The 23,924-nt window shown below is 58.3% G+C and overlaps 2 protein-coding genes and 2 pseudogenes across 4 annotated transcripts in view; all 4 read left to right on the top strand.

Moving 5' to 3' along the window:
* The window catches only part of LOC306808875 (uncharacterized protein), a 111,191-nt gene that overhangs the window by 36,719 nt on the left and 50,548 nt on the right, over positions 1-23,924 (top strand).
* On the top strand, positions 111-9,921 carry LOC306808862 (uncharacterized protein; the record flags this gene model as incomplete). Its single annotated transcript, XM_079319882.1, has 3 exons — positions 111-2,687; positions 3,967-6,626; positions 9,624-9,921. The coding sequence occupies exons 1-3, from the start codon at positions 237-239 to the stop codon at positions 9,919-9,921; spliced, it is 5,409 nt and encodes a 1,802-aa protein (XP_079176008.1). The 5' UTR covers positions 111-236.
* On the top strand, positions 9,660-12,504 carry LOC306808784 (protocadherin gamma-B5 pseudogene; annotated as a pseudogene). The gene has a single exon. The product of its transcript is annotated as a protocadherin gamma-B5 pseudogene (transcript).
* On the top strand, positions 19,137-22,314 carry LOC306808786 (protocadherin gamma-B5 pseudogene; annotated as a pseudogene). The gene has a single exon. The product of its transcript is annotated as a protocadherin gamma-B5 pseudogene (transcript).

The raw sequence follows: 23,924 nt of genomic DNA, 5'->3' as shown, positions 1-23,924 counted from the left end.
GTCCTGCCCCCGCAGGCTGCTCGCTCGCCCGGCGCCGGACACAGCGGCAGCGGCAGCGAGAGGCGGCGAGAGGCGGCGAGAGGCGGCCCTTGGCGGGGAACAGCGGCGTCCGAGGCGGCCCGAGCGGGCTGGCTGCGCTGCCTGTGAGCGGTGCGTGCGGTGTGTGGCGAGAGCGGCTGCAAGGGAGGCAGGGCAGCGGCAGGAGGCAGGAGCGCGGCGAGCTGTGGCGGCAGAGAATGGCGGTGAGGCGGCGGCAGAGGCTCGGGCCGGGCGGCGGGCGAGCGCTGCTGGGCGCGGTGCTGCTGTGCGTGTGGTGGCGGGCGGCGGCCGAGCGGGTCCGCTACGCCATCCCCGAGGAGCTGGGCAGAGGCTCGCTCGTGGGGCCGCTGGCGCGGGACCTGGGGCTCAGCGCGGACGAGCTGCCGGCGCGCAGGCTGCAGCTGAGCGAGGAGAAGCAATACTTCACAGTGAATGAGGAGAACGGGAACCTGTACGTGAACGAGAGGCTGGACCGGGAGGAGATGTGCGGCTCATCTGCAACCTGCTCCGTCAGCTTCGAGGCGCTGGTGCACAACCCTCTGAACATTTTCCACGTTGAAGTGGCCATCGAGGACGTGAATGACAACTCCCCCGTGTTCAGTAAAGCCGCTCTGGACCTCGAGATAGGAGAATGGGCGGTTCCCGATTCCCGTTTTCCCCTGGAGATGGCCCGAGACGCGGACGTGGGAAGCAACTCCTTGGTGACTTATCGACTCACCAGCGATCCGTCGTTTTCACTGTCAATGAAGGAAAAGCCGGGTGGAAAGAAGCAGCCGGAATTAGTGCTAGAGAGAGCCTTGGACCGGGAGAAGCAGAGTTCCTTTGAACTGGTGTTGACAGCAGTGGACGGCGGGGACCCCGCGAGGTCCGGGACTGTCCAGGTTCGCATCAACGTGACAGATGCAAATGACAACTCACCTGTATTCAGTAAAGGCGTCTACGAGGCTCGAGTGGCAGAGAATCTTCCGGCGGGATCGCTGGTACTGCAGGTGCGGGCCACAGATGCAGACGCGGGCTCCAATGGTCGAGTCTCCTACTCCTTCGGCAACGTCCCGGATGGAGTCCGCTTGTTGTTTACGATCGACAGCGAGAGCGGCGAGATAAGGACAGCGGGTGCCCTCGATTTCGAGGAGGAAAATGCATACATTTTTGGTTTAGATGCTACGGACGGCGGCGGACTTACCGATCACTGCGAAGTGCAGATCGACATCACCGACGAGAACGACAACGCACCCGAGATCGCGGTTCTGTCGCTGTCGAGTCCCGTGCCTGAGGACGCACCAGTTGGCACCGTGGTGGCCCTGCTGAAATTGCGGGACCGGGACTCGGGCGAGAACGGTCAGGTGTCGTGCGAGCTGTCGGGCGAGGCGCCGCTGTCGATCGTGGCGTCGCCGGGCGGCTCGTACAAGGTGGTGACGGCGAGCGCGCTGGACCGCGAGCAGGCGTCCGAGCAGCGCGTGACGGTGGTGGCCCGGGACCGGGGCAGGCCGGCGCTGTGGAGCAGCACGGAGCTGGTGCTGGAGGTGTCGGACGTGAACGACAACGCGCCGGTGTTCGAGGAGGCGGCGTACAGCGCGTACGTGGCGGAGAACAACGCGGCGGGCGCGCTGGTGCTGCGCGTGCAGGCGCGGGACGCGGACGCGGGCGCCAACGGGCGCGTGAGCTACTGGCTGGCGGGCGGCAGCGCGGGCGCGGCGGGCGCGGCGCCGCTCGTGTCGGTGGAGGCGCGGAGCGGCGCGCTGTACGCGCAGCGCTCCTTGGACTACGAGCAGTGCCGCGAGTTCTGGGTGGCGGTGCGGGCGCAGGACGGCGGCGCGCCGGCGCGCAGCTCCACGGCCACGGTGCGCGTCTTCGTGCTGGACCGCAACGACAACGCGCCGCGGGTGCTCTGGCCGGCGGCGGCGGCGGCGGCGGGAGAGGGTCCGGCAGCGGCGGCGTTCGAGGTGGTGCCGCGCTCGGCCGAGGCCGGCTACCTGGTGGCCAAGGTGGTGGCGGTGGACGCGGACGCGGGGCGCAACGCGTGGCTGTCGTACGAGCTGGTGCAGGCGTCGGAGCCGGCGCTGTTCCGCGTGGGGCTGCACAGCGGCGAGGTGCGCACGGCGCGCGCCGTGTCCGAGCGGGACGCGGCCAAGCAGCGAGTGGTGGCCGTGGTGAAGGACCACGGGCAGCCGGCGCTGTCGGCCACGGCCACGCTGCACGTGGTGCTGGCCGAGAGCTTGCAGGAGGCGCTGCCGGAGCTGAGCGAGCGGCCGGCGGGCGCCGAGGCGGCGGCGGCGGCCGAGCTGCAGTTCTACCTGGTGCTGGCGCTGGCGCTGCTGTCGGCGCTCTTGGTGCTGAGCGTGGCGCTGGCCGTGCTGGCGCGGCTGCGCCGGGCCGGGCCGCCCGCCGTGCTGCGCTGCCTGGGCGCGCAGCGCTTCTCGCTGGCCGGCGCCGCCTTCCCGGCCGACTTCTGCGAGGGCACCTTGCCCTACTCCTACAACCTGTGCGTGGCGGCGCCGGCCCGCGCCGCGCCCGAGGCCGCTTGGCCGCCGCCGCCGGTGCCCGTGCTGTCGGCGGAAGAGCTTCTGGTCGGGGATGATTCCGAGAAACCGAGCCTGGGTAGTAGCTCCGTGGCTGGAGAGCCGCCCGCCGACCCGGACGCAACTCAGGTTTGTAAAGCGAATTCCTTCCTTCTGCGAATTTAAGTAACATTAGTGAGAGCGAAGCATTGTGGATTTTCTTCTCTGAGTCTGTTGTATGTTTTTTCCCATGAAGTGAAACAATCGCTTCTCGTGTGTCTTGTTGCATCTAGTGTTGCGAACGGGCAATTCCTGACTCATCAACTGTAAGGTTGGGAGGCTCACTTGGAGGTTTGTACCGTTCAACAGTTTTGAATCACATTCCGGTTAATCTGAAAGATTTTTTTAAGGAAAATTATGTTTTCCTACTTGTTACTTGTAATTTGCGAAGGAGGCAGATCTTTATTGTGTCGGTTGAGATGTACCTGATAGGCTTGGTGTGGAGAGTTTTCCTTCTTGACAGTTTTTGGTCGGAGGTCTGTATTTGGACCTTCTGATCGGTGGACTAAACTCCTTCTTTAAGTGTAGGCTGCTTTTGGAATGCTTACAGTACTGTGTCGGGTTAATTTCGGATTTTAAAAAAAGCCTGTGTGGAAGTGCCAATTCATCAGCGTGAGCACTGTCATGCCTGTATGGAGTAAGATTATAATGGAAAATTGCGATGTGGTGATTGGAGAATGGGGCGTAAAGCAGAGTTATTCAGAGTGGTGTTTGATGTGCAGGTGCAAAATTCCAACGACCGCCCCTGCAGTGCTGGATTCGGTGACCATTGTGAACACGGCGATTTAAGTTCATCTATTCATAACACTATTTTAATCTGCTGAAAGGCTGTTTTTCACGCACGATCCGGGTAAAACTGTAATGGTCGGAGGAGTTTGCACTTTCGGATATGTGCAGTAAAACTCGTGACACCCCAGATGTTATATTGAGAGACGGTTGTATCCCTGTTGCGTGATCATATTAAAAACATTTTCCCAGGCGGTAGAAATAGCATAATCACAGAAACGTGTTATTTCTGTCCGCTCTTCACCGGTGGAGGATGAATCCAGAGATCAGGGGGTCAAAAGTAAAAGAGGAAGGTCCGCGCTCGGCTAAAAGCGTTAAGTCCCAGGACTTAACGTCCCGCCCCGCGAGCCGCCCGTGGGCGAGGCAGGGCGGGCAGCGCTCGGTGCTGCAGTGCCGGGAGGAGGCTGCGGGCGCCGCTGTTGACCGAGAGGAGCGAGAGGAAGCTCGGAGCGCTGCAGCCCCGCCCGCTGCGGACCCGCGCGATCACTCGCTCACTCGGTGTGCGGCTGGACCGCCGGGAGGTCTGCGATCGTGTCCGCGGTGTGGAACCGTTCTGTAGCAAGACAAAGGAGCCGGTGGCTGAAATACCGTGGAGAAGGTGGGAGCAGAGTCGGAGCCCGAGGTGTCTGGGTTGGCGGCGAGGAGCTGCAGAGGGAGGAGCGGTGCCACTGCGGAGATGTGCGCGGCGGGGAGGCGCTGGGGCCGGCGGCAGCGAGCTCTGCTCTCGGTGATGCTGCTGGCGGCGTGGGAGGCGGCGTGGGGGCAGCTGCGCTACTCAATACCCGAGGAGATGCCCAAGGGCTCGTTCGTGGGCGACGTGGCCAAGGACCTGGGGCTGCAGCTGCCGGAGCTCATCCATCGCGGTGTCCGCATTACAGGAAGAGATAGGACGCAGTATTTCGGTCTTCACGGGAAGACGGGACATTTAGTAACGGCGGAGAGGATCGACAGAGAGCAGCAGTGCCGGGTGGTGGAGAAATGCGTGCTGCGCTGTGAGCTGATAGTGGAGGGCGAAATGCAGGTTTACCGAATCGAAGTGGAGATCACGGACATTAACGACAACGTGCCCAGCTTCAAGGAAAGTGAGTATGAGGAAAGGATTAGCGAGACGACAGCACCAGGTTCAAGGTTCCCCCTCGCCAGAGCTTACGATCCTGACTCGGGCCGTAATTCTCTGCAGAGCTACGAACTGAGCGGTGACGAGCACTTCTCGCTGGCAGTGCAGGCGGGACCCGGCGGCGATCAGCGTCCCGAGCTGGTGCTGGCGAAGGCGCTGGACCGGGAGGAGGCGGCGTTTCACGAGCTGGTGCTGAGGGCGATGGACGGCGGCGATCCGGCACGGACGGGCACGGCTCGGATCCGAGTGACGGTGCTGGACGCGAACGACAACGCGCCGGTGTTCAGCCAGGCGGAGTACACGGTGCGTGTGCCCGAGGACGTGCCTGTGGGCTCCACCCTCGTCACCGTCACGGCCACGGACGCCGACGAGGGGGTGAACGGGGAAATTAAATACTCGTTGAAGAAAGAGGAAGAGCCAGCTATTTTCCATCTGGAATCTGAGAGTGGAGTGATCACTCTGTTGAAGAGCCTGGACTTCGAGGAAGGCCATGCCTACGAGCTGGATGTTCAGGCAAGGGATGGCGGGGGCCTTTTCGACACTGCCAAAGTCGCGATCGCTGTCACAGACATAAACGATAATGCACCGGTGATTTCTGTGCGGTCTGCGTTAAGTGAGATCTCAGAAGACGTCCCATCGGGGACTGTGGTGGCCTTGCTGGACCTGCAGGATCGGGACTCAGGGGCCAACGGTGAAGTGCGCTGCTCGCTCGACGGTGATGTCCCATTCCGGCTAGAGAAATCTTTTGACGATTATTTTCGCGTGGTGACAGCGAGAGAGCTGGACCGAGAGCAGGTGTCCGAGTACAACGTGACGGTGCGGGCGACCGACGGCGGGTGGCCGGCGCTGCAGAGCAGCGCGGTGCTGGCGCTGCGCGTGCTGGACGTGAACGACAACGCGCCGGTGTTCGCGGAGGAGCGCTACAGCGCGCGGCTGGCGGAGAACAACGCGGCGGGCGCGCTGGTGCTGACGGTGCGCGCGACGGACGCGGACTGGGGGCAGAACGCGCGCGTGCGCTACCGGCTGTCGGAGGGGCGGGTGCGGGGCGCGCCGCTGTCGTCGTACGTGTCGGTGCAGGCGGAGACGGGCGCGCTGTACGCGCTGCGCTCCTTGGACTACGAGCAGGTGCGCGAGCTGCGGCTGTGGGTGCGTGCGGAGGACGGCGGCGCGCCGGCGCTGAGCAGCAACGTGTCGGTGCTGCTGCTGGTCGTGGACGAGAACGACAACGCGCCGCAGGTGCTGTACCCGCCGCCGGCCGCGCTGCGGGCGGGCTCGGGCTCGGGCGGCGCGTGGTCGGGCGTGGAGCTGGCGCCGCGCTGGTCGGAGGCGGGCGCGCTGGTGGCCAAGGTGGTGGCGGTGGACGCGGACGCGGGTCAGAACGCGTGGCTGTCGTACGAGCTGGCCAAGGCCACGGAGCCGGGGCTGTTCCGCGTGGGGCTGCACAGCGGCGAGGTGCGCACGGCGCGCTCGCCGCTGGCCCGCGACGCGGCGCGCCAGAGCCTGGTGGTGGTGGTGAAGGACCACGGGCGGCCGGCGCTGTCGGCCACGGCCACGCTGAGCGTGGTGCTGGCCGAGAGCGTGGCCGAGCTGCTGGCCGAGCTGGGCAGCGCGGCCGACGAGGCGGCGGCGCCGGGCGAGCCTGAGGCCGTGAGCCTGACGCGCTGGCTCGTGCTGGCCGTGGCCGCCGTCTCCTGCCTCTTCGTCGCCTTCCTGCTGCTGCTGCTGGCGCTGCGCCTGCGCCGCTGGCGCCGCCAGCAGCTGCTGCCGCCCGCCGGCGGCGCCTTGCGCGGCGTGCCCGTCTCGCACTTCGTGGGCATCGACGGCGTGCGCGCCTTCCTGCAGTCCTACTCGCACGACGTGTCGCTCACGGCCGACTCGCGCAAGAGCCAGCTGCGCTTCTCGGCCAGCGGCAGCTGCTGCGACACCCTCCCGGCCCGGCCGCTGCCCGACGAGCCCGCGCCGCTGCTGGGGGACGAGGACCCTGCCGGCGCCCTCCCCTTGGATCCCGCTTCTCCCTCGGTGAGTTTTTGGATCCAAATTCTTTGTGCGGCGCTTCTCTTCGCTGCTCTACTCTCTTTTCTTCTCATGGTCCGTGCAGTGCATAGAATTATTTGCAGACATTGGCGGTAAATCCACGTTTATCTGAACTCTGTCTACTGGTTCTTCTTGTTTCGGGGAGGTTGGCTCCTTTTTCTGACTTAAGTTGATCGCGGTAGAGGAATGGAATTTGATCTTGGCTTGAGGCTGTTTCTTTGCGTTTTTATCATGTTTCTTTTGCATTCTGCTTCATTTCCTCTGAGAAGTGTAATTTGTCTCAGCATTTAATAGTTCCAGTTGTTGTGTTGTATTATATGAAAGTGGTATTTACATTGTTTGTGGGGTCAGCTGTTGCTTTGACAGCTCGTCTGCATGAGTAGTTTGAAGTTCTTTTGAAGCAACACTTCATGGCCCCTTGTGTAACATCAGTTTAGACTTTGATTACTATGTACCTTCCAAGTTCTATGTGCTGAAGTAGGATGAGCAGTTATTGTGATGACTGGGTACATTTAGAGGTGCGTGTCGCTTATGCACTTGAGAGTGGTTTATTTTATTTAGTTGCGGACATGTCCTTTGGGTGTCTGTGATCGTTCTCAGACAATGAAAAGTCGTGTGTACTGCTTTTCTTTCTAAGGAGTCTGACTGCGAATGGAGCTTTCCTTGTGTGTAATGTTTGGCCAGGTTGAAAAATCTCTTGGCGCAGATACAGGGCTGAGTAAAAATTACTGCGATTTTTTTTTTTTTTTCGAAAATTCCAAAATGTGTACGGATGGTTTAGAAGCTCAGTTTGACTTTGTTGTTCTTTGAGACCCACAGTTGTTGTTTCTGTCATTTTTTCCTTTTATAATGTATAAAGGAATTACATTGATGACCTGTGGGCATGTGGCCGTTTTACCCCCTGGAGACCCTTCTCTTGTACCTACTACTGGTGGGATAATTTGAAATGTCAGGGTAGTGCACCTTGCATAGAATTCCAACTCCCCTTTCTGGTAAATGTACAAGGTCCGATGGTGCTGGATGTTAAAGTTGTTTTGCCTGGGGTTTGATTACATGTTCTTGCAGATTATGAGGGTCAGAGCACATCGTGGAATGTGCACAGAGCACATCGTGGAGACAAGAGTTCTGTGGCCTGTGTGTGGAGGTCTTTTGAAATAGGAGAGACACTGTTTGTTCTCTTCCTTGTTCAGTGTTCAGTCCTATTTTTTGCAGTTTGATCATCATTCTTCTGACATGATCAGTTTGTCCTAACAGATCTTACTTGAGCTGTGTGGGGAGCCCTGGGAGCTTCCTGTGTGTTTGCAGGTTACTGTGGTTTTAAAATGAATGGTTTAATTAGGTTCATATGGCCTGTGGATAAGGGAATTTTGGGTGAAGCCATCTCTGTATTCACGACCTGCTAAATCCCTGAACTCTGTGCCTGACCTTAGTGCCATCATCATCAAGAGTCTGTGTTGATCCCCTCCTTTCTGCAGACTTTAAACGTCTTGCCTCACTCTTTTACTGAGGTTGAGAAGTGAAATATTATCCACTGAAATGGGAAGCTGTGTGAGGAACTATTCTTTTGCTGAGTCTCTTTGGACTGAGGACAGACTTGTTTGTGAGAAGGTAATGTTGGAGAGAACAGATGTGTTTGTTTGATTAATGTGTTTACTCCTGACCTTCCTAAAGTTTTCTAAAGTGTTTTTGTTATTTGGTATCCCATTATTTGGACTCTAATGGACAGTTTGTGTGTCCACCATTTAACTTTCCTGTTTGATGATGTATTCTGTGAATGGTAATTCTTGGGCACAGATGAAAACCTTGCTTTCAGTAAGAGAGTGACACACTTTCCAAAGAACTCGTGTGCTGGAGAAAGATGATGCTACCTTTGAGTGACACTTTGGTGACTGGATCGCAAACTGAACTGCAGATATCTTTAGTCTTTACAACATTACAGAATAGTTGAAGTTAGTGTGATGAGCAGAAAATTTGCTGCGCATGAAGTTGTGTTGTGATCCGTGGGATCTGAGAAGTGGTGAGAGCCAATCTTAGTAATGTCTGTCTCCAAAATTTGCTTACTTGTTGTGTGATGACATAGATAAGTGTTTCCATAGACATGGCCAGTGTAGGAATTTACTGTGATATAGTTTGAAATGGATAAAAGAGGTTTATAAAGTTTCATTTTCCTTTGTGGTTAGATGAGAACCCCACTGGTGTTTCCAGTTTTTTCCTTTCTTCATAGTCCAAGGGAATGACTGTGGCTGGTGTGTGTGGTTTGAGGTTCTGTGTAACCTTTCTGTGTACTCAGTACACGACAATTTTATTTGTTGAGTACCTTCTAGCACTGACAGAATAACAAATACGAATTTAAACATTGTGGTTTTTTTCAGGAGTGTTGTCTAAGTACGTGACCCAAATCAGGTGTGTCAGAAACCTTGGAGTGCGTTGAGAGTAGGCAGGGGGATTGGCTTTGATCCAGAGAAATAGGTGTGCAAAAGAGTTTTTTTCAGAAGTGGCTAGATTTTAGATGCCTTGCATCCAGACCTGTGCCTTTTCCCTCTCTGTGATCCTAATTTCCTTTCGCTGAAATTAAACGAGAGTCATCCAGCAATAATAAGTAATATTGCTGGGGCGGAGTAGATTTAATTCCAATATGAACGATCTTTCACTTGGTTCTATGAAAGGCACAAAAATGACTTTTTATTTTCCCACTTTCAGGTTCTCTAGTATGAATATAGAAAATAAGGAATGAACATGAATCAGAGAAAAATAATGCTATTCTATCTTAGCACAGAGATCTAAACTTTGCTTTAGGCTGATTCTTTTTATAGGTTAATCTATCCCATGTAAGCAAAGCAGAATTCAAATAGATGACAGAGAGGTTAAAGGCTCAAGAGTTCATCCCTTTCCATAATTGAGTTTGTTGCTCTTACATAACAATTTTAGTGAAAGTCGCCGAGATCCTTTCTGTGTTGCACTGCCGCGAATGTTTAATTATGTCTGTTCAATGTGATGTGACCGAAAAGCTCTCGACAGATCATCTCAGTTAGAAAAGCCTTTTGAGGCACACCGGGTTCGTGGATCTCTCATCCCTGTTTGCTGTGGAGGCGAGCCCCCGGATTCGGTGCGGGCGCTGAGCCCCGCCCAAAGCCGGGCCCCCTTGAGCGCGGCCGTGCGGCGGCTGCAGTGGCGCGGCGGCGCCTCCGGGTGTCGCTGTTGGCCGCCGCCGAGCGGCGCTGGAGCCGCCGCCGCCGCAGCGTCCTGCCCCCGCAGGCTGCTCGCTCGCCCGGCGCCGGACACAGCGGCAGCGGCAGCGAGAGGCGGCGAGAGGCGGCGAGAGGCGGCCCTTGGCGGGGAGCAGCGGCGTCCGAGGCGGCCCGAGCGGGCTGGCTGCGCTGCCTGTGAGCGGTGCGTGCGGTGTGTGGCGAGAGCGGCTGCAAGGGAGGCAGGGCAGCGGCAGGAGGCAGGAGCGCGGCGAGCTGTGGCGGCAGAGAATGGCGGTGAGGCGGCGGCAGAGGCTCGGGCCGGGCGGCGGGCGAGCGCTGCTGGGCGCGGTGCTGCTGTGCGTGTGGTGGCGGGCGGCGGCCGAGCGGGTCCGCTACGCCATCCCCGAGGAGCTGGGCAGAGGCTCGCTCGTGGGGCCGCTGGCGCGGGACCTGGGGCTCAGCGCGGACGAGCTGCCGGCGCGCAGGCTGCGGCTGAGCGAGGAGAAGCAATACTTCACAGTGAATGGGGAGAACGGGAACCTGTACGTGAACGAGAGGCTGGACCGGGAGGAGATGTGCGGCGAATCGGCGACCTGTTCTGTCAGCTTCGAGGCGGTGGTTCACAACCCTCTGAACATTTTCCGCGTCGAAGTGGCCATCGAGGACGTGAATGACAACTCCCCAGTATTTAGCAAGGCTACTTTGGAACTGGAAATTATAGAGTTGACGGTTCCGGGTGCTCGTTTTCCCCTTGAGATGGCCCTAGACGCAGACGTAGGAAGTAACTCCCAGCTGACTTACCAGCTCGACAGCAATCCGTCCTTCTCTCTCATCTTCGACGAGAAGCCGGGAGGAAAGAAGCAGCCTGAATTAATGCTGGAGAAAGCATTGGACCGGGAGAAGCAAAGCTCCTTTGAGTTGTTGTTGACGGCGGTAGATGGAGGGGAACCTCCGAGGTCCGGTTCAGTCCAGGTTCGCATCAACGTCACAGATGCAAATGATAACCAGCCCGTGTTCAGCAAAACCATCTACGAGGAGCGAGTGCCGGAGAATCTTCCGGCGGGTTCGCTGGTGCTACAGGTGGTTGCCACGGATGCAGATGTAGGCTCCAATGGGCGAGTTTTCTACTCCTTCGGAAACGTCCCAAACGGAATTCGCAGATTATTCACTGTCGGCAGAGAGAGTGGTGAGATCAGGTCCGAGGGTACTCTCGATTTCGAAGAGAAGAGCAAATACATCTTCGGGGTGGAGGCGAAGGACGGAGGCGGGCTAACCGGTCACTGCGAAGTGCAGATCGACATCACCGACGAGAATGACAACGCGCCAGAGATCACTATTGTATCTCTGTCGAGCCCGGTGCCCGAGGATGCCCCGGCAGGCACCGTGGTGGCCTTGCTGAAAGTGCGGGATAGAGACTCCGGCGAGAACGGTCAGGTGTCGTGCGAGCTGTCGGGGGAGGCGCCGCTGTCGATCGTGGCGTCGCCGGGCGGCTCATACAAGGTGGTGACGGCGAGCGCGCTGGACCGCGAGCAGGCGTCCGAGCAGCGCGTGACGGTGGTGGCCCGGGACCGGGGCAGGCCGGCGCTGTGGAGCAGCACGGAGCTGGTGCTGGAGGTGTCGGACGTGAATGACAACGCGCCGGTGTTCGAGGAGGCGGCGTACAGCGCGTACGTGGCGGAGAACAACGCGGCGGGCGCGCTGGTGCTGCGCGTGCAGGCGCGGGACGCGGACGCGGGCGCCAACGGGCGCGTGAGCTACTGGCTGGCGGGCGGCAGCGCGGGCGCGGCGGGCGCGGCGCCGCTCGTGTCGGTGGAGGCGCGGAGCGGCGCGCTGTACGCGCAGCGCTCCTTGGACTACGAGCAGTGCCGCGAGTTCTGGGTGGCGGTGCGGGCGCAGGACGGCGGCGCGCCGGCGCGCAGCTCCACGGCCACGGTGCGCGTCTTCGTGCTGGACCGCAACGACAACGCGCCGCGGGTGCTCTGGCCGGCGGCGGCGGCGGCGGCGGGAGAGGGTCCGGCAGCGGCGGCGTTCGAGGTGGTGCCGCGCTCGGCCGAGGCCGGCTACCTGGTGGCCAAGGTGGTGGCGGTGGACGCGGACGCGGGGCGCAACGCGTGGCTGTCGTACGAGCTGGTGCAGGCGTCGGAGCCGGCGCTGTTCCGCGTGGGGCTGCACAGCGGCGAGGTGCGCACGGCGCGCGCCGTGTCCGAGCGGGACGCGGCCAAGCAGCGAGTGGTGGCCGTGGTGAAGGACCACGGGCAGCCGGCGCTGTCGGCCACGGCCACGCTGCACGTGGTGCTGGCCGAGAGCTTGCAGGAGGCGCTGCCGGAGCTGAGCGAGCGGCCGGCGGGCGCCGAGGCGGCGGCGGCGGCCGAGCTGCAGTTCTACCTGGTGCTGGCGCTGGCGCTGCTGTCGGCGCTCTTGGTGCTGAGCGTGGCGCTGGCCGTGCTGGCGCGGCTGCGCCGGGCCGGGCCGCCCGCCGTGCTGCGCTGCCTGGGCGCGCAGCGCTTCTCGCTGGCCGGCGCCGCCTTCCCGGCCGACTTCTGCGAGGGCACCTTGCCCTACTCCTACAACCTGTGCGTGGCGGCGCCGGCCCGCGCCGCGCCCGAGGCCGCTTGGCCGCCGCCGCCGGTGCCCGTGCTGTCGGCGGAGGAGCTTCTGGGCGGTGATTACTGCGAGAAACCGAGCCTGGGTAGTAGCTCCGTGGCTGGAGAGCCGCCCGCCGATCCGGACGCAACTCAGGTTTGTAAAGCGAATTCCTTCCTTCTGCGAATTTAAGTAACGATGGTGGGAGTGAGCTTTTGTGGTTTTTCTTCTTTGAGTCTATAGTTGTATTTTTTCCCATGAAGTGAAATAATCGCCTCTCGTGCTTTCAAGTGTTGCGAACGGGCAATTTTAATCAGCTGTAAGATTGCGAGGCTCAGTGGGAGATTCTTAACATTCAACAGTTTTGAATCACATTCGATTAATGACACATTCTGGTTCGTCTGAAAGATTATTTTTAGGAAAATTATGTTTTCCTACTTGTTTCTTGCTATTAACGAAAGAGGCAGATTTTTATTGTTTAGGATGAGATTTGCATGTTGGGCTTGGTATGGAAAGTTTTCCTTCTTGACAGTTTTTTGTCGAAAGTCTTTATTTGGACCTTCTGATCGGTGGAGTAAACTCCTTCTTTAAGTGAAGGATGCTGTTGGAATACTGTAGTATTCGATTTACTTTAGGATTTAAAAAAAACCATGTGTGGTCCTGCTAATTCATCAGTGTGAGCACTGTCATGCCTGTATGGAGTAAGATTGAAATGGAAAATTGCGATGTCGTGATTGGAGAATGGGGAGTAATGCGGAGTTATTCAGAGTAGTGTCTGACGTGCAGGTGCAAAATTGCAACGACTGCCCCTGCAATGGATTCGGTTTCCATTGTGAACACGGTGACTGTTACCTTTTTTATTTCGTAGCACTATTTTAATCTGCTGAAAGGCTGGTCTTCACGCACAAACCGTGTAAAAACTGTAATGATTGAAGCAGTTTGTGCTTTCGGATGTATGCAGTAAACCTCGTGACACCCCAGACGTTATATTGAGAAATGCTTCCATCCCTGTTACACGATCATGATAAATTCGTTATCCCAGACGGTAGAATTAGCATAATCACAGGAGGCGTGTTACTTCTGTCCGCTCGTAATCGGTATAGAATGAAACCAGAGATTAGGCGGTTAAAAGCCAAAGCGGGAGCTCCGCGCTGGGCGAAGAGCGATGTCTTAGCGGTTATGTCCCGCCCCGCGAGCCGCCCGTGGGCGAGGCAGGGCGGGCAGCGCTCGGTGCTGCAGTGCCGGGAGGAGGCTGCGGGCGCCGCTGTTGACCGAGAGGAGCGAGAGGAAGCTCGGAGCGCTGCAGCCCCGCCCGCTGCGGACCCGCTCGATCACTCACTTGTTCCGTGCCCGGCTCGGCCGGCGGGAGGTCTGCGGGCGTGTCCGCGGTGCGGAACCGTTCTGTAGCAAGACAGAGGAGTAGGTGGCTGAAATACCGTGGAGAAGGTGGGAGCAGAGTCGGAGCCGGAGGTGTCTGGCTTAGCGGTGAAGACCTGCAGAGGGAGGAGCGGTGCCAAGGCGGAGATGTGCGCGGCGGGAAAACGCTGGGGGCGGCGGCAGCGAGCTCTGCTCTGGGTGATGCTGTTGGCGGCGTGGGAGGCGGCGTGGGGGCATCTGCGCTACTCAGTGCCCGAGGAGATGCCCAAGGGCTCGTTCGTGGGCGACGTGGCGAAGGACCTGGGGCTGCAGCTGCCGGAGCTCAGCGATCACAAAATGCGTATCCTGAACAAAGGTAGGACGCAGTATTTCGGTCTTCACGAGAAGACGGGACATTTAGTGATTGCGGAGAGGATCGACAGAGAACAGCTTTGTCGGCTGGTGGAGAAATGCGTATTGCGCTGTGAGCTGATAGTGGAGGGACAGATGCAGGTGTACGGTGTCCAGGTGGAAATCACGGACATTAACGACAACGCCCCCAGCTTCAAGGAAATTGAACTTGAAGAGAGAATAACCGAGACGACAGCTCCAGGGTCACGGTTTCCCCTGACAGGTGCTCACGACCCCGACACGGGCCGGAATTCCCTGCAGAGCTACGAGCTGAGCGGTGACGAGCACTTCTCGCTGGCCGTGCAGGCGGGCCCCGGCGGCGATCAGCGTCCTGAGCTGGTGCTGGCGAAGGCGCTGGACCGGGAGGAGGCGGCGTTTCACGAGCTGGTGCTGAGGGCGATGGACGGCGGCGATCCGGCACGGACGGGCACGGCTCGGATCCGAGTGACGGTGCTGGACGCGAACGACAACGCGCCGGTGTTCAGCCAGGCGGAGTACACGGTGCGTGTGCCCGAGGACGTGCCCGTGGGCTCAACACTCGTTACCGTCACGGCCGCCGACCCAGACGAGGGTCAGAACGGGAACGTGAAATACTCGTTGAAAAAAGTGTCCGACATGGCATCGAATACCTTCCATCTGGACTCTGAGAGTGGAGCGATCAGTGTGTTTCGAAGCCTGGACTTTGACGAAGTCGACTCTTACGAAGTGGAGGTGCAGGCAAGGGATGGCGGAGGCCTTTTCGACACTGCCAAAGTCACTGTATCCGTCACAGACGTAAACGATAATGCACCCGAGATATCGGTGAGGTCGGCGCTCAGTGAGATCTCTGAGGATGCCCCGTCTGGGACCGTGGTCGCTCTAATCCACGTGGAGGACGATGACTCAGGAGCGAATGGCGAGGTGCGCTGCTCGCTCGAAGGGGATGGCCCGTTCCGGCTAGAGAAATCCTTTGACGATTACTACCGAGTCGTAACAGCGAAAGAGCTGGACCGAGAGCAGGTGTCCGAGTACAACGTGACGGTGCGGGCGGCCGACGGCGGGTCGCCGGCGCTGCAGAGCAGCGCGGTGCTGGCGCTGCGCGTGCTGGACGTGAACGACAACGCGCCGGTGTTCGCGGAGGAGCGCTACAGCGCGCGGCTGGCGGAGAACAACGCGGCGGGCGCGCTGGTGCTGACGGTGCGCGCGACGGACGCGGACTGGGGGCAGAACGCGCGCGTGCGCTACCGGCTGTCGGAGGGGCGGGTGCGGGGCGCGCCGCTGTCGTCGTACGTGTCGGTGCAGGCGGAGACGGGCGCGCTGTACGCGCTGCGCTCCTTGGACTACGAGCAGGTGCGCGAGCTGCGGCTGTGGGTGCGTGCGGAGGACGGCGGCGCGCCGGCGCTGAGCAGCAACGTGTCGGTGCTGCTGCTGGTCGTGGACGAGAACGACAACGCGCCGCAGGTGCTGTACCCGCCGCCGGCCGCGCTGCGGGCGGGCTCGGGCTCGGGCGGCGCGTGGTCGGGCGTGGAGCTGGCGCCGCGCTGGTCGGAGGCGGGCGCGCTGGTGGCCAAGGTGGTGGCGGTGGACGCGGACGCGGGTCAGAACGCGTGGCTGTCGTACGAGCTGGCCAAGGCCACGGAGCCGGGGCTGTTCCGCGTGGGGCTGCACAGCGGCGAGGTGCGCACGGCGCGCTCGCCGCTGGCCCGCGACGCGGCGCGCCAGAGCCTGGTGGTGGTGGTGAAGGACCACGGGCGGCCGGCGCTGTCGGCCACGGCCACGCTGAGCGTGGTGCTGGCCGAGAGCGTGGCCGAGCTGCTGGCCGAGCTGGGCAGCGCGGCCGACGAGGCGGCGGCGCCGGGCGAGCCTGAGGCCGTGAGCCTGACGCGCTGGCTCGTGCTGGCCGTGGCCGCCGTCTCCTGCCTCTTCGTCGCCTTCCTGCTGCTGCTGCTGGCGCTGCGCCTGCGCCGCTGGCGCCGCCAGCAGCTGCTGCCGCCCGCCGGCGGCGCCTTGCGCGGCGTGCCCGTCTCGCACTTCGTGGGCATCGACGGCGTGCGCGCCTTCCTGCAGTCCTACTCGCACGACGTGTCGCTCACGGCCGACTCGCGCAAGAGCCAGCTGCGCTTCTCGGCCAGCGGCAGCTGCTGCGACACCCTCCCGGCCCGGCCGCTGCCCGACGAGCCCGCGCCGCTGCTCGGCGACGAGGATCCTGCCGGCGTCCTCCCCGTGGATCCCGCTGCTCCCTCGGTGAGTTTCTGGGTCCAAATTATTTTTGCGGCGCTTGTCTTCAGTGCTTACTCTCATTTCTTCTCGTGGTCCGTGTATTGCGTTGAAAGATGTGCAGACATATAAAGTAAAGCTCCGTTTATCTGGACGCTGTTTTCTGCTTTCTTTTGCTGCAGACGGGTGGCCGTTAAGTCGCTTTTCAATTTGACTTGAGTGAGGTACTAGAAACGAGGTTGCTCTTTGGCGGAGGTTGGTTCTTTGTGTTTTTATCAAGTAGCTTTTCTTTTCTGCTTTATGTCGTCCAAGACGTGTAATCCTCTCAGCATTTCGTATTTTCAGTGGATGTGTTGCATTACATGCATTTGGAATTTTCGAATTTTGCAGGGTCAGGTCTTTACCTGATAGCACATGTTCATGAGTAGGTTGGAGTTCTTTTGAAATAACACTGAGTGGCCCCGTGTCACATCAGTTTAGACTTTGAGAATCATCTATGTTCTGGGTAGCCATGTGCTCAGGTAGGATGAGCAGTTACTGGGGTGACTGGGTGCTGTTAGAGCTGCATATGTCTGATGTGCTTGAGAACACTTTATTTTAGTTAGTAGCGCTCATTTGTTTTGGGTATCAGTGATCATTCATAGACAGTGAGAGGTTTTGGTAGCGCTTTTCTTTCAAATGTGACTGCAGGTGTGGATTTCGTGTTGCGTAATGTTTGTGCAGGATGAAAAATCTGTGCAGATACAGGGGAGACTAAATTTTGCTGCGTTTTTTTTGTTTGGTTTTTTTTGGGTTTTTTTTGTTTGTTTTTTTTTTTTTTTTTTTGGTTTTTTTTTTTGTTTTTTTGTATGAGACCCATAGTTTTGTTCCAGGCATTTTTTTCCTTTTACTGTACAAAGAAAGGACCTGTGGGCGTGGCCATTGGTCTGACCACGTTTGTGAGTGTTGAGTGGACGTTTTACTCCCTAGATACCCTTCTCTTGTACCTACTACTGTTGGTTTTATCTAAAATGTCAGTCTGTTGAACCTTGCAGAGAACACGAATTCCCCTTCCTGGTAAATGTCCGTGGGTGGTGGTGGTGGATGTTAAATATGTTTTGTCTGGGGTTTGATTACATGGTATTGTAAAGTATGAGGGTTAGGGAATACCGTGGAATTTTGCAGGGCTGGAGACAAGAGTCCTGTAGCCTGTGTTTGTAGGTTTGTTGAAGCAGAAGAAACGCTTTTTTCTCTCTTCTTTGTTCAGTATTCAGCCCTATTCTGTGTAATGTGACTTTCTGCTAACATGGTCAGTTTGTCCTAACAGATCTTAGTTCAGATGTGTGGGCGCCCCTGGGAGCTTCCTCCTGTGTGTTTGCAGGTTGTTGTGGTTTTTTATATGAATGGTTTAATTAAGTTTTTATGGCAAGTGGCATAAAGGGAATTTTGGGTGGAGGCAACTCTTTAATCATTGCCAGCTAAGTCCCTGGACTCTGTGACTGAGCTTAGTGCCATCATCATCAAGAGTCTGTGTTGATCCCTTCCTTTCTGCAGATGTAAACCTCTTGCCTCACTCGTTTTAATAGCAGAGTTTTTAACAAGTTACTGGAATAAATTCTCATCCTTGTCACGTACTGAGGCTGAGAAGTTAAAGATTTTCCAGCAATGGGAAAGTGTGTGAGGAACTTTCCTTTTGGTGGAGTCTCTTTGGACTGAGGACAGACTTGTTTGTGAGAAGGTAATGTTGGAGACCAGGCCTGTGTTTTTTTGATTCATGTGTTTACTCATGACCTGCTGAAAATTGTCTAAAGGTGTCTTCAATATTTGATATCCTATAATTTGGACACAAAGGTCCAGTTTGTGTATTCACCATTTCGGTTTTCTGTTTGATGATGTTTTCCGTGAATGGTAATTCTTGGGCACAGATGAAAACCTTGCATTCAGAGTAGGAGAGTGACACACCATCCAATGAACCCGTGTGCTGGAGAAAGAGGATGTTACCTTTGAGTGATACTTTGGTGACTCAATCAGAAATTGAATTACTGATGTCTTTAGCCTTTACAACATTTCTGAATAGTTGAAGTTATTGTGATGAGCAGAAAAAACACTGTGCATGTATTCATATTGTGATCCTTGGGATCTGTGAAGTGGTGAGAGCAACTTTTAATAGTGTCTGCCTTCAGAATTTGCATTTATGGTCTGTGATGACTGAGAGAACTCCGTGTATGCAGAGACAGGGCCAGGGTAGGAGATAACTGTGCTATGGTTTGAAATATATGAAAGAGATGTATAAATTGTCATTTTTCCTTGTGATTAGATGAGACCCTCGCCTGTGGTTCCAAGTTTTTTCCTTTTTTCATGGTCCAAGTGAATGACTATGGCTGGGGTGTGAGGTTTGAGGTTCTCTGTGACTTTCTGGTGTACTCAGTATGAGACAACTTTATTTGTTATGTATCTAAAACAAGTGACAGGAGAGCAAATACCAATTTATACATTGTGATGACTTTTCTAAGAGCGTTGTCAAAATACGCGACCCAAGTTGGGCGTGTCTGAAGCCTTGGAGTGCATTGTGAGTGGGCAGAGGGACTGGCTCTGATCCAGGGAAATAGGCGTGCAAATGAGGTTTTTGGGAAAAGGTTAGATTTTATGCCTGGTGTCCAGGCCTGTCCCATTTTCCCACTGTGACAATAGTTTCCTTTGCTGAAATTAAATGGCACGCATCCAGCAATAATTAAATATATTGCTGGGATGTAACGGCTTTGTAATTCCAATGTTAAACATATTTTCTTGTCTCTATGAAAGACACAAAAATGCCTTTTCATTTTCCTACTATCAGGCTCTCCAGTATGGAGACAAAAAATAAGGAACATAGATGGATCAGAGAAAAATAGTGTTATTCTGTCCTAGCTCTAAACTTCGCTTTAAGCTGATCCTTTTTGCAGGTTAATCTATCCCATGTAACAAAACTGGAATTGAAGATAGATGACGGAGAGCTTAAAGAATCCATTTCCAGAATATATTTTCTTGCTCTTCCAAAACGATTTAATAAAAAGCAGCTGAGATCCTTTCCGTATTGCTCTGCAACGAATACTTAGTCATGACTATTCAATGTGATTAAAGAGATGACTAAAAAGCGCTTGACAGAGCACCTCAGTTAAAAACGCCTTTGGAGTCACACCGAGATACAGGATCTGGGCTCGCGGTTTGCAGTGGAGGAGCGATCCCGGATCCGGTGCGGGCGCTGAGCCCCGCCCAAAGCCGGGCCCCCTTGAGCGCGGCCGTGCGGCGGCTGCAGTGGCGCGGCGGCGCCTCCGGGTGTCGCTGTTGGCCGCCGCCGAGCGGCGCTGGAGCCGCCGCCGCCGCAGCGTCCTGCCCCCGCAGGCTGCTCGCTCGCCCGGCGCCGGACACAGCGGCAGCGGCAGCGAGAGGCGGCGAGAGGCGGCCCTTGGCGGGGAGCAGCGGCGTCCGAGGCGGCCCGAGCGGGCTGGCTGCGCTGCCTGTGAGCGGTGCGTGCGGTGTGTGGCGAGAGCGGCTGCAAGGGAGGCAGGGCAGCGGCAGGAGGCAGGAGCGCGGCGAGCTGTGGCGGCAGAGAATGGCGGTGAGGCGGCGGCAGAGGCTCGGGCCGGGCGGCGGGCGAGCGCTGCTGGGCGCGGTGCTGCTGTGCGTGTGGTGGCGGGCGGCGGCCGAGCGGGTCCGCTACGCCATCCCCGAGGAGCTGGGCAGAGGCTCGCTCGTGGGGCCGCTGGCGCGGGACCTGGGGCTCAGCGCGGACGAGCTGCCGGCGCGCAAGCTGCGGCTGAGCGAGGAGAAGCAATACTTCACAGTGAATGAGGAGAACGGGAACCTGTACGTGAACGAGAGGCTGGACCGGGAGGAGATGTGCGGCGAGTCGGCGACCTGTTCTGTCAGCTTCGAGGTGCTGGTGCACAACCCTCTGAACGTTTTCTACGTCGAGGTGGCGGTCGAGGACGTGAATGACAACTCCCCGGTCTTCAGCAAGGCTATTCTGGACCTGGAGATAGGGGAATTAATCCCTCCCGGTGGTCGATTTCCCCTGGAGATGGCCCGAGACGCAGACGCAGGAAGGAATTCGCTGCTCACTTACCAACTATCCAGCAACCCGTCATTCTCACTGTCAATGAAGGAAATGCCGGGTGGAAGGAAGCAGCCGGAATTGGTATTGGAAAGAGTGTTGGACCGTGAGAAGCAGAGTTCCTTTGAGTTGTTGCTGACGGCAATCGACAGTGGGGACCCCGCGAAGTCTGGCACTGTCCAGGTTCGGATTAACGTGACAGATGCCAACGACAACCCGCCCGTGTTCAGTAAAAGCGTCTACGAGGCGAGAGTAGCCGAGAATCTTCCAGTGGAGTCGCTGGTGGTGCGGGTAAGGGCGACAGATGCAGATGCAGGCTCGAACGGACGAGTGTCCTACTCTTTTGGCAGCGTCCCGGACTCCATCAGGGCATTGTTCGCTATCGACAGTGAGAGCGGAGAAGTAAGGACAGCGGGACCTCTCGATTTCGAAGAGAATAGTAAATATATCTTCAGCCTGGAAGCAGCAGACGGCGGCGGGCTTACGGACCACAGCGAAGTGCATATCGACATCACCGACGAGAATGACAACCCACCCGAGATCACGGTTCTGTCTCTGTCAAGCCCCGTGTCCGAGGATGCTCCAGTCGGCACCGTGGTGGCCGTGGTGAAAGTGCGGGACAGAGACTCGGGTGAGAACGGTCAGGTGTCGTGCGAGCTGTCGGGCGAGGCGCCGCTGTCGATCGTGGCGTCGCCGGGCGGCTCGTACAAGGTGGTGACGGCGAGCGCGCTGGACCGCGAGCAGGCGTCCGAGCAGCGCGTGACGGTGGTGGCCCGGGACCGGGGCAGGCCGGCGCTGTGGAGCAGCACGGAGCTGGTGCTGGAGGTGTCGGACGTGAACGACAACGCGCCGGTGTTCGAGGAGGCGGCGTACAGCGCGTACGTGGCGGAGAACAACGCGGCGGGCGCGCTGGTGCTGCGCGTGCAGGCGCGGGACGCGGACGCGGGCGCCAACGGGCGCGTGAGCTACTGGCTGGCGGGCGGCAGCGCGGGCGCGGCGGGCGCGGCGCCGCTCGTGTCGGTGGAGGCGCGGAGCGGCGCGCTGTACGCGCAGCGCTCCTTGGACTACGAGCAGTGCCGCGAGTTCTGGGTGGCGGTGCGGGCGCAGGACGGCGGCGCGCCGGCGCGCAGCTCCACGGCCACGGTGCGCGTCTTCGTGCTGGACCGCAACGACAACGCGCCGCGGGTGCTCTGGCCGGCGGCGGGCGCGGGCGGCGCGGCGGCGGCGGCGGGAGAGGGTCCGGCAGCGGCGGCGTTCGAGGTGGTGCCGCGCTCGGCCGAGGCCGGCTACCTGGTGGCCAAGGTGGTGGCGGTGGACGCGGACGCGGGGCGCAACGCGTGGCTGTCGTACGAGCTGGTGCAGGCGTCGGAGCCGGCGCTGTTCCGCGTGGGGCTGCACAGCGGCGAGGTGCGCACGGCGCGCGCCGTGTCCGAGCGGGACGCGGCCAAGCAGCGAGTGGTGGCCGTGGTGAAGGACCACGGGCAGCCGGCGCTGTCGGCCACGGCCACGCTGCACGTGGTGCTGGCCGAGAGCTTGCAGGAGGCGCTGCCGGAGCTGAGCGAGCGGCCGGCGGGCGCCGAGGCGGCGGCGGCGGCCGAGCTGCAGTTCTACCTGGTGCTGGCGCTGGCGCTGCTGTCGGCGCTCTTGGTGCTGAGCGTGGCGCTGGCCGTGCTGGCGCGGCTGCGCCGGGCCGGGCCGCCCGCCGTGCTGCGCTGCCTGGGCGCGCAGCGCTTCTCGCTGGCCGGCGCCGCCTTCCCGGCCGACTTCTGCGAGGGCACCTTGCCCTACTCCTACAACCTGTGCGTGGCGGCGCCGGCCCGCGCCGCGCCCGAGGCCGCTTGGCCGCCGCCGCCGGTGCCCGTGCTGTCGGCGGAGGAGCTTCTGGGCGGGGATGACTGCGAGAAACCGAGCCTGGGTAGTAGCTCCGTGGCTGGAGAGCCACCCGCCGACCTGGACACCACTCAGGTTTGTTAAGCGAATTCCTTCCTTCTGCGAATTTAAGTAACGCTTGTGGCTGCGAGCTTTTGTGGTTTTTCTTCTCCGAGTCTATTGGTTGTTGTATTTTTTCCCATTACGTGAAATAATCGCTTCTCGTGTGTCTTGTTGCATCAAGTGTTGCGAACGCGCAATTGCTGACTCATCAGCTCTAAGATTTTTAGGCTCAGTGTGAGGTTCTTAGCGTTCAACAGTTTTGAATCACATTCGATTCATATTGGGGTTTATCTGAAAGATTTTCTTTAAGAAAATTATGTTTTCCTACTTGTTGTTTCTTATTAACGAAAGCGGGAGATCTTTATTGTGTAGGATGTGATGTGCATATTTGGCTTGGTATTGAGGGTTTTCCTTGACATTTTTTTGTCGAAGGTCTGTATTTGGACCTTCTGGTCGGTTGACCAAACCAATTCTTTAAGTGAAGACTGCTTTTGGAATACTATAGGGTTCAATTTAATTTAGGGTTTTAAAAAACCCTGTGTGGAAGTACTGAGTCATGAGAGTGATCACTGTCATGTCTGTATCGAGTAAGATTGTGATGGAAAATTGCGAAGTCGTCATTGGAGGACGGTGAATAATGCAGAGTTATTCAGAGTGGTGTTTGACGTGCAGGAAAACTGCAACGACCGCCCTACTCGGTGACCATTGTGAACACGGTGACTGTTAGTTTTTCTATTCCATAACACTGTTTTAATCTGCTGAAAGGCTGTTCTTCGCGCACGAGCCGGGTAAAAACTGTAATGGTTGGAGGAGTTTGTGCTTTCGGATGTAAGCAGTAAACCTCGTGACATCCCAGACGTTATATTGAGAAATGCTTCCATCCCTGTTACACGATCATGATAAATTCCTTATCCCAGACGGCAGAATTAGCATAATCACAGGAGGCGTGTAACTTCTGTCCGCCCGTAATCGGTATAGGATGAAACCAGAGATTAGGTGGTCAAAAGCCAAAGCGGGAGCTCCGCGCTGGGCGAAGAGCGATGTCTTAGCGGTTATGTCCCGCCCCGCGAGCCGCCCGTGGGCGAGGCAGGGCGGGCAGCGCTCGGTGCTGCAGTGCCGGGAGGAGGCTGCGGGCGCCGCTGTTGACCGAGAGGAGCGAGAGGAAGCTCGGAGCGCTGCAGCCCCGCCCGCTGCGGACCCGCTCGATCACTCACTTGTTCCGTGCCCGGCTCGGCCGGCGGGAGGTCTGCGGGCGTGTCCGCGGTGCGGAACCGTTCTGTAGCAAGACAAAGGAGCCGGTGGCTGAAATAAGGTGCAAAAGGTGGGAGCGGAGTCGGAGCCGGAGGTGTCTGGGTTGGCGGCAAGGAGCTGCAGACGGAGGAGCGGTGGCACTACAAAGATGTGCACGGCGGGGAGACGCTGGGGGCGGCGGCAGCGAGCTCTGCTCTGGGTGATGCTGCTGGCGGCGTGGGAGGCGGCGTGGGGGCAGCTGCGCTACTCGGTGCCTGAGGAGATGCCCAAGGGCTCGTTCGTGGGCGACGTGGCCAAGGACCTGGGACTGCAGCTGCCGGAGCTCATCCATCGCGGTGCCCGGATTGTCTCCGAAGGTAGCACTCAGTATTTCGGTCTTCAAGGGAAGACGGGACATTTAG

This window comes from Erithacus rubecula, assembly GCF_903797595.1.
Source record: "Erithacus rubecula genome assembly, chromosome: 16".
Classification (NCBI taxonomy): Eukaryota; Metazoa; Chordata; class Aves; order Passeriformes; family Muscicapidae; genus Erithacus; species Erithacus rubecula.
The sequence above is the reverse complement of the archived record's forward strand: the minus strand, read 5'-3'. Positions and strand labels throughout refer to the sequence as shown.